Here is a 15,714-nt window from a genome sequence, read left to right as displayed (position 1 = left end):
ACAAAGCTTCAGCCATCACGTGAGCATCACTTCCGGGTCATGTGCGCCGCAAACCAGAATGCGACAGAACGGGGGGACTTTTCCTATAGGCTGGCCGCTCGTCATTACTTCCGGGTTACGTGCGGTCCATAGAGCGGAAGTAGTGACGGCGCATGCGGAAAGTGTTCTGCATGTGTTTAATATGGAGCTGCAGGTCTTGTCATTGAGATGAGCTTTTCCCCCAGAAGCATAAACACATAATGAGCTCAGCCTGGCTCAGGTAACTGCATTATATGGTGTGTATATGTCGCACTACAGGTCTGGGCAGGGTGTCTAGTATTATTACACAGTCCTCACAGTCTGGGCTCCAGGATGATACATGTTACCTGCACGTACACATTGTAACAAACTGCCAGCACCAGAGAGAGAGATTTATGCATCCAGATCACAGATGAATGGGTGTGATTGTAACAGAATCTCAGCTGTGAGGAGGTCACAAGCCACATCTACGGTATGTAGTAGATCTCCTCTGAACGCTCACACGGCCCTCCGCTGTAACCGCATCACATAAAAATATATCTTTACTGACAGATAGCAGAGCTATGGCGATCCTGTTATAAATCTGCAGTGGTTTACATACCGCCGCCTACAATGTGCGCCACTGCTGATTGGAGGAGAGCATAGCGGTATTTAAAGTGACAGTGTGCCATGAGAAATGAAAGCTATGATCTGATTTATTGCTATCAGCGATACTTATTATATATTTTTTTTTACTTAGACCAGTTTTTATGCATAAAGGCCAAAGTTTATTAGAAGCAGAACGTTTTATGTTTGGGAGCTGCGCCTGTAATACTAAAACAGGCCACCGCACTATGGACAGAGCAGTCTGCCTCCATAATGACAGCTGGCCCAATATCAGAGTGGGAGCAGGACTGTGGAGTCAGTAAGCCAAACCTCCGACTCGGGGCTCTTGCACACTTGCGTTTTTCTTGCATTTCTTTTTTCACGTGACATCGCCATTTTTTTTTTAACGTCAATGGGACTTTTTAATGTTAAAAACGCATCACACAAAAATAGCAAAGCACAAATTTGTGATTTCTGTGCAATGCGTTTTCAACATTACAAAGTCCCATTGACATTCGCATTAAAAAAACGCAGCAATATCGCGTTAAAAAAAAAACACGCAAGAAAAAAACGCAAATGTGCAAGAGCCCTCAGACTTACCGGTTCTCCCAGCCTCCGACTCCTTCATATATAAATCATGTTGTATAAGTGATAACTTTACTATATTAAAATGGTAACATAGAATGGTAGAGTTGGAAGGGACCTCCAGGGTCATCGGGTACAACCCCCTGCTCAGTGCAGGATCACTAAGTCATCCCAGACAGATATTTGTCCAGCCTTTGTTTGAACACTTCGTTGAAGGAGAACTCACCATCTCCTTCCGCTCTTTCTGTGCTTCTCATTGAAGTGAATGGGAGCTACAGAAACAGTGTAGCACAGCGAGTTATGCTGTGTCCGTACACCCACAATCTACGGAAATAGCTTAACACGCTGTTTCTGTAGCTCCTATTAACTTCAGTGAGCGCTATGAAAAGAGCGCAGTGCTAAGTGCTCGACTCTTTCCAACGCACGGTCGAAACAGAGCTTCCAGGTTTTCCCATTTTAGCCGAGAGACGGCGAGATGGAAATACCCCTTTCATTTTTTTTTGGCAGTTGCTTTGGTACATAATAACACATATACACATACTTATAAACCCACAACCGTTCCAGCAGTGACTTTCCCATTGTAACACCCCTCATAGTGTCTGTTTATATTGTTGTTGCAGGGAGAACATGCCGTCATAGGACTAATAGCCAACAATGGCCCAGCAAACACAGACCAGAGAAGGGGAACATTATACCATCCATGCTGCACTAGTAAAGGATTCAGAAAGTGAGTGCCAATATGTTATGTTATGTTTCTACATGAGCACCCTGGTGTCATAATGTGCGGTGTGTCTGGAGGAGCTAAAATCTCCAGACACATTCAGTCCCAGGCAGAAAGCCAGAGGGAGAGGCTACGGTAGCAGTGTCAGGAACTGGGAGCTTGAGGTCTGGTGCGGCCCATACGGGGGCCCATCACATGTCTGACAGAGGAGGACATCCTCTAGACACCGCTGGTGGGGGATAGTGACGGGGACCCTGCAGCTTGGAAAACATTGAAACCATATTATGTTCCAGTACATGTTTACTGTGTGTGAAATAAGACTGGTGGAAGCCAGAATTTAAAGTAATTTGGTGGTCCTGAGCCCTTACATGTGTGGTGCCAACCCTCATGAATGGAGAAGATGGCAAGTACCCTGTTGTACCACCACTATCTTGGATACAAGATGTGATACAAGTGGGTATGAAGACTCTAGTACCCTGTTGTGCCGGGAGGTACAGTTGGAGCTGCTCATGCTTGTCGGACGATCCTCTGCTGGTGGTCTGTAAAGAATGTCCGGAGTCCATTCGCTTTGTGTATGTGCCTTCATGCATCCACTGGTCCCAACGCCTTCCAGCAGTCTGGTCAGAATGTCCCAGGTGGCTGGTGTATTGTCGCTTCTCACATCCCAATAATGCGCCCCTCTCAAACTCTGTTAACTGGGCAAAATCTCTTCTCTGCATCCTAGAGGCGTCTAGTGGTCAACAAGCTCCACGCAAGTAGAAAAAGAGGTCACTACACACAAGGAGCCTCTGAGACTTTTTTAAAATTCTTTATTTAGTCATTTTCCATATAAAACTGTGGTTTAACAATGACCTAATGCGAAGGTGATACACAAGTAGCATGATGTACCAGAACCTCCGACGTAATATAAAACAGAGATCATGGCATAATATACTGTTGAAAAGAGGAAAATGTTTCTATTTGGTAGTAAACAAATAAACAATAAACTAATCTAATTTGCTGAAAACCAATGCTCCCTTCAAAATATAAAACAGTGGTTACCCCCCATTAATTGAGAGTAAAGGAGAAAAGAGGGGTTCCACGCTGCGAGGGGAAAAGAAGGGGACAGGAAAGGTTAGTGGTGGCGGGGAAACCAAACAGACGAGACCCCAGGCTGAGGAGGAAAAGGAGGGAAAGAAAAGAAAAAGAAAAGAATATATAATGAAGGGGGAGTTGCAGGTGCCGGTCCCTACATATCATTTAAGCGGTAACTAATGTTGGGAAACCTACTTAGCGCTCTATCCAGCGAGATTCTTATATTCATCTGAACCTTGGAACTCCACCCAATGATGCCACGTTTTGGTAAACTTTTCCTGAGTGTCTTTGAGAGACGCTGTTAGTTCCTCCATTTCCTTGATTTCGCGAATAAGATGGAACTGGAAAACAATGGAGGGCGGTAGTGTTTGTCTCCAGAGTTCGGGGATACATGCCCTTGCTGTATTCACCAGATGTCTCACCACAGAACGCCTGTAGGTATATTCTGGGATGTCACTGAGATGCAGGAGGAAGAATGCGGGAGATTTTGGCAAGGTAAAATCCGTGAAATTGGAGGTAATACGCCAAACCTCTGACCAGAAACCTGTCAACACTGGCTAATCCCAGAAAATGTGCAGTAGGGTTCCCTGGCCTGCATCGCATCTCCAGCAAAGTGGGGAGACCGTGGGATACATTGTATGTAACCGTGAGGGCACCCTGTATCACCGAGAGAGGACCTTGAATCCTGCTTCCTAAAGCTTACTTGAGATGGACTCTGAGAATCATTTTATAAGACCAGGATGGAACCACTTTTAGGGCCTCAGGTGACAAGACCGCTCATCTAATCACAGACAACTCTAATCATTAGCATATCTGCTAGGGATGCAACTGCGTGCCGAGTTCTGCAGCAACTGCTGTTAGGGGTTTGATTTTTCTTTTTTTTTTTTTTTACAATGAGTGTATGTATATATTGCTAGATAGATATAACTATGTGTGATATATGTACAACACACACAAAAATATATGATAGAGATACATGTATATATATCTACATAGTATATTTTTATGTGTGTGTAATATACAGTATATAATATTACACAGTCGTGTTTAGTATCATGTATCAGCTCTACGGGACTCTTTCGTGTTGTATAACAGCCTGTTGCCACTTATTTCTTTGCTCTCTTCTGTATGTCCAGGTCACCGGATAGAGTGCACGCTGCATGGCTTGGTAGCGCAGGCAGCTGCTTTCTATAGAGACAGGAATGCAGTGTGTTTCCAACCCTACAACAGTCCTCCAGTTTACTTCACATACCAGGAAATGTTTCAGATGGCTGAAGAGTTGACCCTTTTTCTGAGATCCCATCCTCTGGAAAGTAAAACTATTGGTCTCTACTGCCATCCTGGAGTCCTTTTGCCGTCCTGGATTCTGGGGTAACTATAAGTGACCTGTACTACTAATTTCCTTCCATCCAAATATAATAGTCCCTTGTAGAGCGCACATGAGATAATACATGGTTTCTTATTCTGCATAGGATTCTAAGAGTGCCAGCTGCGTATTCTCCAGTAGATCCTGCTGCTCCACCACCGTTCACATCTTCATTGATTCAACGGTGTAAGATACAGTATATGCTGGTGGAGGAGGACAAAGTTGAGGTGAGTAAGATAAATAAGGAACTTTGCAAATACTTTGCCTTTAGGTACCTTTACATGGGGCACATAAGGTCCTGACATTCTACCCAACGGCTGTCACTCCTGTGCTTTTGGCTCACGACTACTGATTTGCCCTGCGGCTCCAGATACTCTGTGAGAATGAGATTTCTTGTTCCCAATAAAACTGTGCTGTTTACTGCTTTAATAAAGAAGTAATTTATCAATAAGCATTAATTAGTAACTAAATCGATTCATTTGATTAACACCATGGTAATCCTGAATCATCAGCAGAGCCGCCTTGCAGATTGTGCCCTCTAATAGAATGGGCCAAATATCACAGTCAAACTAAGTAAAAAAGAGCTCGGCGCTCAGATAGGGAAGATTCCAGAACACCTTCCGTAATACCGATTATGGTTTTTATTCCAGATACTGTGCAACGCGTTTCATAGCTATAACTGCGACTTCCTCAAGCACAATAATACACAATAAAATTTCACAATTATTTATATAAAAGACATTAACTCGCATGTCAATCTGCATCCATTCACATGTCCGCTTGCATCCAGCCGGCGCAAGTGCCACACCTTCCGGGTTCAGGGGGATGGTAAACGTCATCACGCATGCTGAAGCACAGCACCCCAACACTACATCATAATGTCACATATCTATTATAACTTGACATACATAGACTGGTCATTAGTTATAACTCAGCTAGTTATTAGATAGTTACTAATTCCCCTATTTGGGAATATCTAGATTTATAATTTGTATATTTGTAAATCAAGTATTACTTAAAAAAAATCTAAAAGCATACAATTAGGGTGTATGCTTCATGTTTTACCTATATCCCAATAAATACCACAACTATGATGCAATAATTATACCTATATATACATACAGGGACCCCCTCCCCCCCCCCCTCCCACGCATGTACAGTCATCTAAATAGACATTTCCTATATCTTTTCAAGCATCTCATTTAATCCATTAGGCACCAATGTATTCAAATTAAAGATCCAATACATCTCTTTGGTGCGAAGATCATTAATGGATCTAGTGTAAATACATTTCAAGGGAGTAATGCCTGGCCCCGCTTGTCTTCTGCATCCAGCTGTTCCTTGCTCGGAGCGCCCGGCTGTTATACAGCCGAGCGCTCTGAGTGGGAGATGAAGAACACAGCTGGACTGCTGTGTTCTTCATACCCCGCCTGTGTTCAGGGAGCGGGATACAGCTGAAACAATAGTATCAGCTGTATCCCACTGTGAATCCCTGATAAGGCTCATCGTTCAATTTCAGCATGCTGAAAGAGAATGATCAGTGATTCCCTAATGAAAACCGCACAATGTCAATGCAGTTAGACACAACGATTATCACTCAAAAGATGGCTTTGAACGATTTTTGTGCAAAAATTGTTGTCTAAATGGGCCTTTACTCTTAGAGAGGAAGGATCACAATTGTGATGAGTGCTAAAGTGTCGTGAAACACTGTTTAACCCCTTAGTGACGGCCCATTGCCTTTTTACGTTCTAGCTAAGTGGGCTTTAATCCTAGAGGACGTAAAAACATGCATCCTCTTTGGATTAAAGTCCTCTCGGCTGAGGAAGTAACAGCTCCATGCTGTCTGTGCCCGCAGGTAGCCGACAGCATGGAGCTGTCATCCAAGGCGGTGGGGAGTGTCCCCCCCCCCCCCCCCTCCCCGGCAATGCAGTGAAGTGCATGAAAAATTTTAAAAAGTTAAAGATTCAGCTGCTGTGATGAATCGGATCACTCACCCGCTTACTCACCTGCCTTGTCCGTGGTGTCCCGCAGTGAACTGGTCCTCCGGGACCCGTCGCCACTCTTCTGCGCATGCGCGCCAGGTGGGGAGCCCCGGCAAATTTTAAATCTCCTGGCTCCCGGCTCCTGAAGATAGCCGGTAATCAGGAGATGTCACCGGAGACCACGGCGACCGGTCCCCTGGCCCGTGATTGCCGCTATCCATCACAAAAAAGTTAAAAAACAAGTTCAGGTTTCACCTCCCCTCATGGATCTGATCCATGGGGGAGGTGAAAATACTCACCTCGGGTCCTCTGCGATGTTCTGGTCTTCTGGGACCAGAAGTCCCCTTCTGCGCATGCGCGCCCGATGTCAATCATCGGGCGCGTGCACAGAGGGGCTCGCACCTCGGGAAATTTGAAATCCCCCTGCTCCTGGCTACCATGTGTAGCCAGGAGCAGAGCGAGGTTCACGGGGACATGATCACTGTTATCCAATGGATGACAGTGATCATGTAAAGTAAAAAAAAAAGTTTGAAAAGCTGACGTTTTATCTCCCCTCATGGATCATATCCGTGAGGGAGGATGAAAGGACATGGCCCCCGGATTTATCCGTGGACCTTACCCCAGCTTCTGCGCACGCGCCCGTCTCCAAAATGGCGGACGCATGCTCAAAAGCCTTGAAATGCCAGGGTAATTTAAATTTTCCCTGCTCCTGGCTACAAAACTTAGCCGAGAGCCTGGAGATTTCACGGGGGCCCGCGGTGAGCGGTTCCTGATCATGTGTTGGCTGTTATCCAATGGATAATGGCGATCACATAAAAGTAAAAAAAAAGGTGAAGCTTCATCTCCCCTCACCAATGCGATCAGTGAGAGGAGATGATATTTTTTACTGGAGGCCTCCGTATTTGAATCCCGACGTGATCCTCCTCCGTGAACTTTCCCAGATTCTGCACATGCGACTGCCGGCAAAATGCCGGACACGTGCGCAAGATTCGGGGAGCCCAGGAAATTTAAAATCTCCTTGCTCCCGGCTATCAACGGTCACTGAGAGCCTGGAGCAGTGACCGGTAGCCTCGTTGAGCGGTCCCTGGTCACTTGATAAAAACGTAGCCATCTAGCTTAGGCCGGTCTCACATGACCGAATAGTAATTACGTATTCCGGATGCATCTGATCCGCGGTAATACACAGATCAATCGCATTGGATTACACAATTGGTTGGAATTACGTAATCCATCTGTAGAAAACAGAACGCAGCATGTTCTATCTTATTGCGAATATCCGCAACATTGTGCTCCATGGTCGCAGATATACCCACAGCCCATACGCAATTACATTGTATACAGGCTGTGGGTACCCGCGTCATCGCTAAGCAATGTTGCGGGAAATACAAAAAAAAAAGTGTACTGCAGATTACCACCTATGTGAGTAGGCAGTTATGCGCAGTACATTACGCGGCTGTACGCAAGGTCACAGCCGGGATCCGCTGCGGGCCTCCGCAAACAGATTCCACATACGGCCGTGTGAGCCCGGCGTTATTCAGACCGCTACCTGTAATACGTAATTTACAAGAAGCCCCGGGAACGCTCGCCTTCCTGCAGTTCCAGGAGCAGCTTGTTGAGCGCCTTTTGAGACCTCAGCTTGTTGAGACCGCCGAACCTCAGCAAGCTTACGAAGCCTCACAGAGCGCCACTTTTTACACCCCATCCCTGCCACAAAGGTTAAGAAATACCCCCTGAAAAGCATGAGAGGAGGGAGAATACCTGGTTTTATTGCCCCATGTACCCATCCCAACCAGGCCCCCGTAATTACCTCAGTCTTCAGAAATACCACACAGTTATTATTCCTTATTATCTAAGAGTTGAGGAACCCCAAAAAGGGCACAGAGGGGGGGGGGGATTATTTTTAGGGAGTTAATTTGTTTTCCGCACAAGTGAGCAATGGGCCCTGCAAACGGGTGTTCCCTCCATTATAGGCCTAGCAAGGTGTCCTGTAAGTAGACGAGGGCCACAATGGGTCTGCTTCTGAACACGGGACAAACGGGGGTATCCATTTTGGGGTGAAAGCCTTCATTCATATGTGTGCTGTACAAAAAAACTGTTTTTAAATTGATACAATTGCCAAAAAATGAAAATCATGATTTTTTCCTTCTGCTTTGCTTAGATTTATTAAAACACTAGCTGATATACCCGGCTTCGCCCGAGTTAATTTGGTACTGGTGTTTATCTGGTGTTCACACGGGAAATCTTATGAAGTCGTGGTTACTTTAGAGATACCGAGGAAAAAAATATGTTCACCATTTTGCATAGTTCTCTGTGTTACCCAGGAAACACCACGGGAGGTAACCATGCGACGTTTCCTTTATATAAAATGACATCAGGAAGTGAGAGAATTAGATTCCATACGTAAAATTTTGACGCTAATTCTTTTGCGCTTAGAATTGAATAATCGAGTTGGGACCCATTAACTTTTCCTATTTTGGACATAATCAATGCTCGTGACTAGAGATGAGCGAGCGTACTCGGAAAAGCACTACTCGCTCGAGTAATTTGCTTTATCCGAGTATCGCTGTGCTCGGGTCTGAAGACTCGGGTGCCGGCACGGAGCGGGGAGCTGCAGGGGAGAGCGGGGAGGAACGGAAGTAAGATCTTTCTCTCCCTCTCTCCCGCCCGCTCTCCCCTGCTCCCCGCTGCGACTCACCTGTCAGCCGCAGCGGCACCCGAATCTTCAGACCCGAGCACAGCGATACTCGGATAAAGCACATTACTCGAGCGAGTAGTGCTTTTCCGAGTACGCTCGCTCATCTCTACTCGTGACAAATTTCATGTTTACGACATCGGGAAGTTGGAGAATTAGTGGCGAGTCAGTAAGTCAGTCAGTGAGGGTTTTCGTCTTTATATATATATATATATATATATATATATATATATATATATATATAATATAGTTTGTGGGGTAAAGATTCTCAGTATACCCCTAGATGAATTCGTTAAGGAGTCTAGTTTTCAAAATGGGATAATTGGCTGCTCAAGGGCTCTACAAGTGGGCAATGGGGCATAAATCACCTTCATGCAAAATGTCTGTTCTAAAAGCCACCGGCTGCTCCTTTCATTTTGGGCCCCGTTGTGCATCCAGACATAAGATTGGGGCCACAGTGGGTATGTCACTGAACACGGGAGAAACGGGTATCCATTTTACTTTTCCTTTTGCTTTGCTTAAATTCATTCAAAAACTGTGGCGTCAAAATGGGCAGTACACCCCTAGATAAATTCGCTAAGGGGTCTAGTTTTCACAATGGGGTTATTTGTGGGGGTCCTCTATGGTTTTGTCCGTCAAGACCCCTACAAGTGTGCAATGGGGCCTAAAAGGTCTTCAAGCTAAATTTTTGTTCTGAAAGACACTGACTACTCCTTTCATTTTGGGCCCTGTTGTGCATATAGACATAAGATTAGGGCCACAATGGGTATATTTATGAAAACAGAACAAACGGGGGTATCCATTTTGGGGTGCACGTCTTCAATCATGTGTGTTCTGTACAAAAAAAGCTGTTTTTAAAATGACAGAATTGCCAAAAAAACCTTTTGGTTTGCTTGAATTTATTCAAAAACTGTGGACAAACAGGGGTATCCATTTTGGGGTGTAAATCCTCACTTTTATGGGCACTATAGGAAAAAAATGCTTTAAAATGACCTATTTGTAAAAATACCAAATATTATTTTTTCCCTCTAAATTTGCATTAATTCCTGAAAAAAAAGTGGGGTCAAAATACTCCTGACGCCGCTCAGTTAATATATTGGGGGTGTAGTTTTTAAAATGGGGTCATTTGTGGGGGTATCTATTATTCTGACACTAATGAGCCTTTGCAATCTTGGCTTGGGGCAGGAAAACAAAGTGTTCCTCAAAATGTAGATAAGTAATGTTAAATTTGTATGTCACCTAAATGGTTAAAAAAACACGAATATTTTTCAAATGTGCATCCAGAATAAAGTAAACTGATGGAAATATATATCTTAGCAAAGATTTGTACAGTATGTTTGCACATATTTAAGATATTACAGTTGAAAATGTGAAAAAATGATACTTTTTTCAAAATTTTCCCAATATTGGCACTTTTGAAAAATTTACACAAGTTCTATCGGTCTATTTTTAACTATCTAATTGAAGTACAATATGTGGTGAAAAAACTATGTCATAATCACTTGGCTATGCAAAACCTTTACGGAGTTATGCTACGTTGAACGACACATGTCAGATTTCCGAAATCTGGCTCCGTCACTAAGGCACAAACAGGCTTCGTCACTAAGGGGTTAAGGTATCCATTCCTGATGTTACTCTTATGTTTCAATATTCTAGTTCTAAGCGCATTAATAGTTCTGCCTACATATCTTTTATTACAAGGCCACTCAAGCAAATAAATAACAATATTCGTCTTGCATGTCAGAAGTTGCTTTATTACTATTGACTCTGTTTCATGTATTTTAACCTCTTTCCTTTTATTTATTATGTGTATCCAGCTCTTACATCTTTGAAAAAATAAATAAAAATAAATAAAAAGATGTAAGAGCTGGATACACATATTGAATAAAAGGAAAGCTGTTAAAATAGATGAAACTGACCTACCATCAAGGCCAGAGGTGCTGCTACTCTTTTTTTATTTTTCATCTCACATTCTGATAGGATAGGATAGGGGAGGGTAGGGTATGGTAGGCTAGCCTAGCCTAGCCTATGCTATGGTAGGGCCAGATTGATGCTCTATCTAGTGAGTCTTGCTTCAGCCAAACAGTCATAATTAGGGATGAGCGAGTATACTCGCTAAGGCACTACTCGCTCGAGTAATGTGCCTTAGCCGAGTATCTCCCCGCTCGTTCCGAAAGATTCGGGGGCCGGCCCAGGCCGGGGAGCTGCGGGGGAGAGCGGGCAGGAACGGAGGGGGGATCTCTCTCTCCCTCTCTCCCGCCCGCTCTCCCTTGCTTCCCGCCGCAACTCACCTGTCAGCTGCGGCTGCCCCCGAATCTTTAGGGACGAGCAGGGAGATACTCAGCTAAGGCACATTACTCGAGCGAGTAGTGCCTTAGCGAGTATACTCACTCATCCCTAGTCATAATCGAGTGGCTTTGACTTTTGCACGCCTCAGCCAATCCAGCACTCAGTCCTTGTAGACCAGGAACTGTTTGCATATTCATGCATGAGGACTGACCCTTGGTTCAGTCATTTCTGTACCCAGTCCCTATAATCCAGGAACTGTTAGCATATCAATGCATGAGGGCTGTACCTAATATCCTGTCTCAAATAGGTGATTGAACCTTATAGCTCTGCTGTAATACTATAACAGCGGACTTCTCAGACATTTATGCTTATTTAGCATCCGCAGCCAATTTACAATAGTGGCATCCTCAGATTTGAGTTTTAGTGGGATTCTTGATTTTAGGAATCTCATGGTACATCTGATCAACCTTGCTCTCTCATCTCCTGAGGATCCGCCTTATTGGCGGTGAAGCGCATTGAACTTGAAGGGCTTATCTATTCGGTTGATAGAAGCAAATATCTCTGTTTTACCAACTTAGGCGCAGTATCAGCACCTCTTTTGGTGTCTATGCTGGGGCTATGTGCTCTATAGGCGGAGCCCGACCACTGGTATACTCAGTGCGACCTTTCTGAGAGGGCTCTTCCGCCTTTTTTGTTTGTGTGTCTGAGTGTTTTGTATCGTTTGTTCTCTGGCCGTGCCGTTGGGCCCCCTACACATCCTATAGGGGCTTCACGCTACAGCTGTCCAGCCCTTATGTCTGTATCTTTTTTAGTGAATTTTCTAATAAAAAATGTGGATATCTATGAAATTTTTATAGAAGTCTAACCTATGTAAAGAATTTATGTTAAAAGTATGCTAAAGACTTGTTAATTAAGTTTTTTTGTTTGTTTGTTTGTTTTTTAATTTTCCATGTCATTTTCTAAATAAAAACAAAATCCTGGAGTTTTCACACTGACCACTAAGCCTAAAAGTCTGGCATGTTCTGTTCTGTAGAGATCACTTTTCATCAGCTAACGTCTATACAGTATATACAGCTAACACAGGATCCATCATTCACAGTAAGTGATGGACACAGCTCACCTCTTCCCCCTCCCTGCATAGGTTGCAGAACAGGCCTAGAACACACTCTTCTACAGACGTCTACAGGTTCCTATGATGCATATCTCTGAATGATAGTGAAAGCAGCTTAGACAAGGTGGCCACTCACATGATTGTGTACAGAAAATAAGATAAAAAGTCTGTAATTGGAAAGAAATGTGTGTCAGTTCCTGGTTTTAATTAGAAAACAGCTAAACAATACATTCCCTTTCATCTTACTTGGCCGTATTGTATCCTCCTCTCAGAAGACCCGAGTCTAACTGGTAGCTTTCGCTCAAAGTCTGATAATCAAATAACAAATGTTTTGCTTTTGGACGGTGGATCAGCCGCAGCCAATCTGTTATAGATGACTCGGCTTGTGAGCCTGTAGCTATGTTGGCACCGTACCGCCAGCAGAGAGGAAGAGAATAGGCTTGGCAGTGGTCTCCCAACGCTATGATACACTGCAGCCTGTGCTATTGGAAAGTAATGCAGATATTCCTAACAACCGCCTGCTGCAAGAAAAAAAGTCAGTGGGAATGGCTAAGTGTGGATTGGCTCCTAGAGCCACACGGTGGCCACTATAAGCCCCCACCAGATTAAACATTTTAATGTTCTCTGCTTTAATATGAGCTTTATATGCTGTTCAGCTGTTGCTTGTTGCCTCTCCTATCCAAGGTGTTCAAGCTGCAACCTGGCTGGACCGAAAGAGATTCCTCCCCCGTTCAGCATCTGCATATCGCACTTTTTGAGGCTGTTAGAAGTGATAAAAGACTTGAAGCAGAGGCCAAAAATGAAGTTGACTTTATTCCCGGTGGCAGAAACTGTACTGAGAGCTCTCAGAATGAAGAGTACATTGGCATTCAGGACAGGCAATGCTTGGCTTATGTTCTTCACACCTCTGGGACAACGGGCACCCCCAAAATAGTCAGCGTTCCACATTGCTGCATTGTACCAAATATTCTTCATCTCAGGTAAGCCATCTTTAACGTGTATCTATCGTACCATAATGCTTCTGACGTGTCATAGTGACAAGTTTGGATTGGGGGAGTCTAGTGCTTAAACTCACACCAATTGCTAAACTGAAAGAGCAGAAGTGCTTATCTTAGCAGTGTCCCCCTTCAGCCCTCCATTGACTTTCCATGGAACTATACACTTTTCATTCCTCTCTCCAAGAAGAGCCACTTAGTTTAGTGCTTCTGCCCCTTTGTGTTAGTGGTCGGTCTGGTTCTCCACACTTAGGCCCACCGATTAGAACTTCTGACATATCACTACGACTCGTCAAACGTTTATGAAGTGACAGTTACACGTTAAGGGTTCGTTCACATGTCGCTGATCTTCTGCAGATTTTGTCACCGATTTCGGTGCAGATCTGCCACAGACTTCAACCTTTCCATTGACGTGAAATTGAAGGACTGCAATCTGCTGCAGATCTGCACCAAGATCTGCGTTGTGTAAACGCACCCTAAGGAAAAATGGCAAGCAGACAAAATATCTCCTTTTTTCGTTTTCATAACTGCTGGCATATTTCAATGACCCTCTACAATACTCGGTCAGGCGGCAACATGAAGTGTTGTCACTTTGGCACTTTTTGGAGTGCTGCGTTGTCAAAAAGCCACTTAAAAATAATTATTAAAATATAATAGAACTCCTGATGTAATGGTGACATGTCAGAAGTTTCGATCAGTGGAGTTCAGGTGATGATACCCACGCAGATCACCAAAACAGACAGGCAGAGGTGTTCAGCTGAGTGCTGTGCCCGTTCCTCTGTCATTGTGAGCGTTGTACAGGCTCTATAGACTTTCTGTGGAGCCAGTACACAGCTCTGAGCAGTGGCGGAAACAGTCAAACAGGCGCAGTGCTTAGATGAGCTCCTCTGCCTGCTTCTTTTAGTGATCAGTGGCGGCCTCTGCACCCGGACTTCGCTGACCGAACCTTTTGACAGTTCTCTCTGCTGTCAAAACTTTTTGAAAAATGTAGTCAAACTTGAAAGCCTCCTTTACACCCAATTTATTTTATTCCTCCAATGCCTTAAAAAGAAATGTGTTGGCAAGAAGTGGCATGTAGTCACATGCAGTAGGTCAGCATAGGAGTAGAGATGAGCGAGCGTACTCGCTAAGGGCAAATACTCGAGCGAGTATTGCCTTTTTCGAGTACCTGCCCGCTCGTCTCAAAAGTTTCGGGTGCCGGCGGCGGGCGGGGAGCTGCAGGGGAGAGCGGGGAGATCTCTCTCTCTTTCCCCCCCTCCCCCCTGCTCACTCCTGCAACTCGCCGCTCAGCCCCGCCGGCACCCGAATCTTTTGAGACGAGCGGGCAGGTACTCACATAAGGCACTACTCGCTCGAGTATTTGCCCTTAGCGAGTACGCTCGCTCATCTCTACATAGTAGTTTTCGGCACAAACAGTAAGATAATTTATATAAAACTTTTTTTTTCACATTGTGGGACAGGTGACTAACTATTGGGGATTTCAGCTGATTGTGGCACATGATGTCTTTTTTGGGTGCGTAGTCTTCAGCTCAACCTTTAGCTATTATGACAAGTGCTGTCACTTCCTCACATTTGAAAAAATGAAGATGGATTTATTGTCAGGCTTGTATGACGGGCTCGTTGGAAAGGAACACTTAATCTGCCTGTCGTGATGTACTCAGTATTTAGTACATCTGAAGTCAGATATCTGGGGGTTGGTTTCTTAGCAACTAGATTGACTCTTCTTGGCAGAATTTTCAGCAGTGTAATAAAGAACGCAGCGATGTATTGTGTCATTGCTTTATTCCGCAGCTTCCTTTTTAGACCAGGTTTTAAATACATTTTATTTCACGTAGATGGAGACCTTGCAGAAATATTCCATTTAAATGTATATATTTTGCAGATCCATCTTCGGAGTCTCACCCGATGACATTGTGTTACTGGCGTCGCCTCTCACCTTTGACCCATCAGTCATTGAGATGTTCCTTGCCTTATCTGCTGGAGCTTGCCTTCTAGTTCTACAAGACCCTCTTAAAATGATGCCTCAGCCGTTGTGCAAACTACTATTTGACCAGCACAAAGTAACGGTGCTGCAGGTAGGTTGTAAGAGGTGGCTTCAACTTCTTGAGTGATATCCTCCGTAGATCCATTTACAAAAGACCACTTATCTGGTTCCACCATTCACGTTACTCAGGGATTCATGGGGCTTGCTCCTGACTTCTCCTACATGCTGCTTGTTAGGCATTTTAAAGGGGATGTCTGGGACTCTTACTATTGATAACCTGTCTTCAGGGTAGGTCATCAATAGCTGATCGGT

The 15,714-nt window shown here is 44.4% G+C and overlaps 1 protein-coding gene across 1 annotated transcript in view; it reads left to right on the top strand.

Annotated features, from left to right (window-relative positions):
• The first annotated feature begins 4,125 nt into the window (after positions 1-4,125).
• AASDH (aminoadipate-semialdehyde dehydrogenase) overlaps positions 4,126-15,714 on the top strand; it is a 29,781-nt gene continuing 18,192 nt past the window's right edge. The window contains exons 1-4 of the mRNA XM_066573368.1: positions 4,126-4,354; positions 4,456-4,576; positions 13,108-13,403; positions 15,301-15,493. Of these exons, the coding sequence (XP_066429465.1) occupies positions 4,242-4,354; positions 4,456-4,576; positions 13,108-13,403; positions 15,301-15,493 (723 nt within the window). The 5' untranslated portion in view covers positions 4,126-4,241. The remainder of the gene's footprint in view (positions 4,355-4,455; positions 4,577-13,107; positions 13,404-15,300; positions 15,494-15,714) is intronic.

Source organism: Eleutherodactylus coqui, chromosome 7 (assembly GCF_035609145.1).
Source record: "Eleutherodactylus coqui strain aEleCoq1 chromosome 7, aEleCoq1.hap1, whole genome shotgun sequence".
Lineage (NCBI taxonomy): Eukaryota > Metazoa > Chordata > Amphibia > Anura > Eleutherodactylidae > Eleutherodactylus > Eleutherodactylus coqui.
Note: the sequence above shows the minus strand (reverse complement) of the source record. Positions and strands in the feature narration are given on the sequence as shown.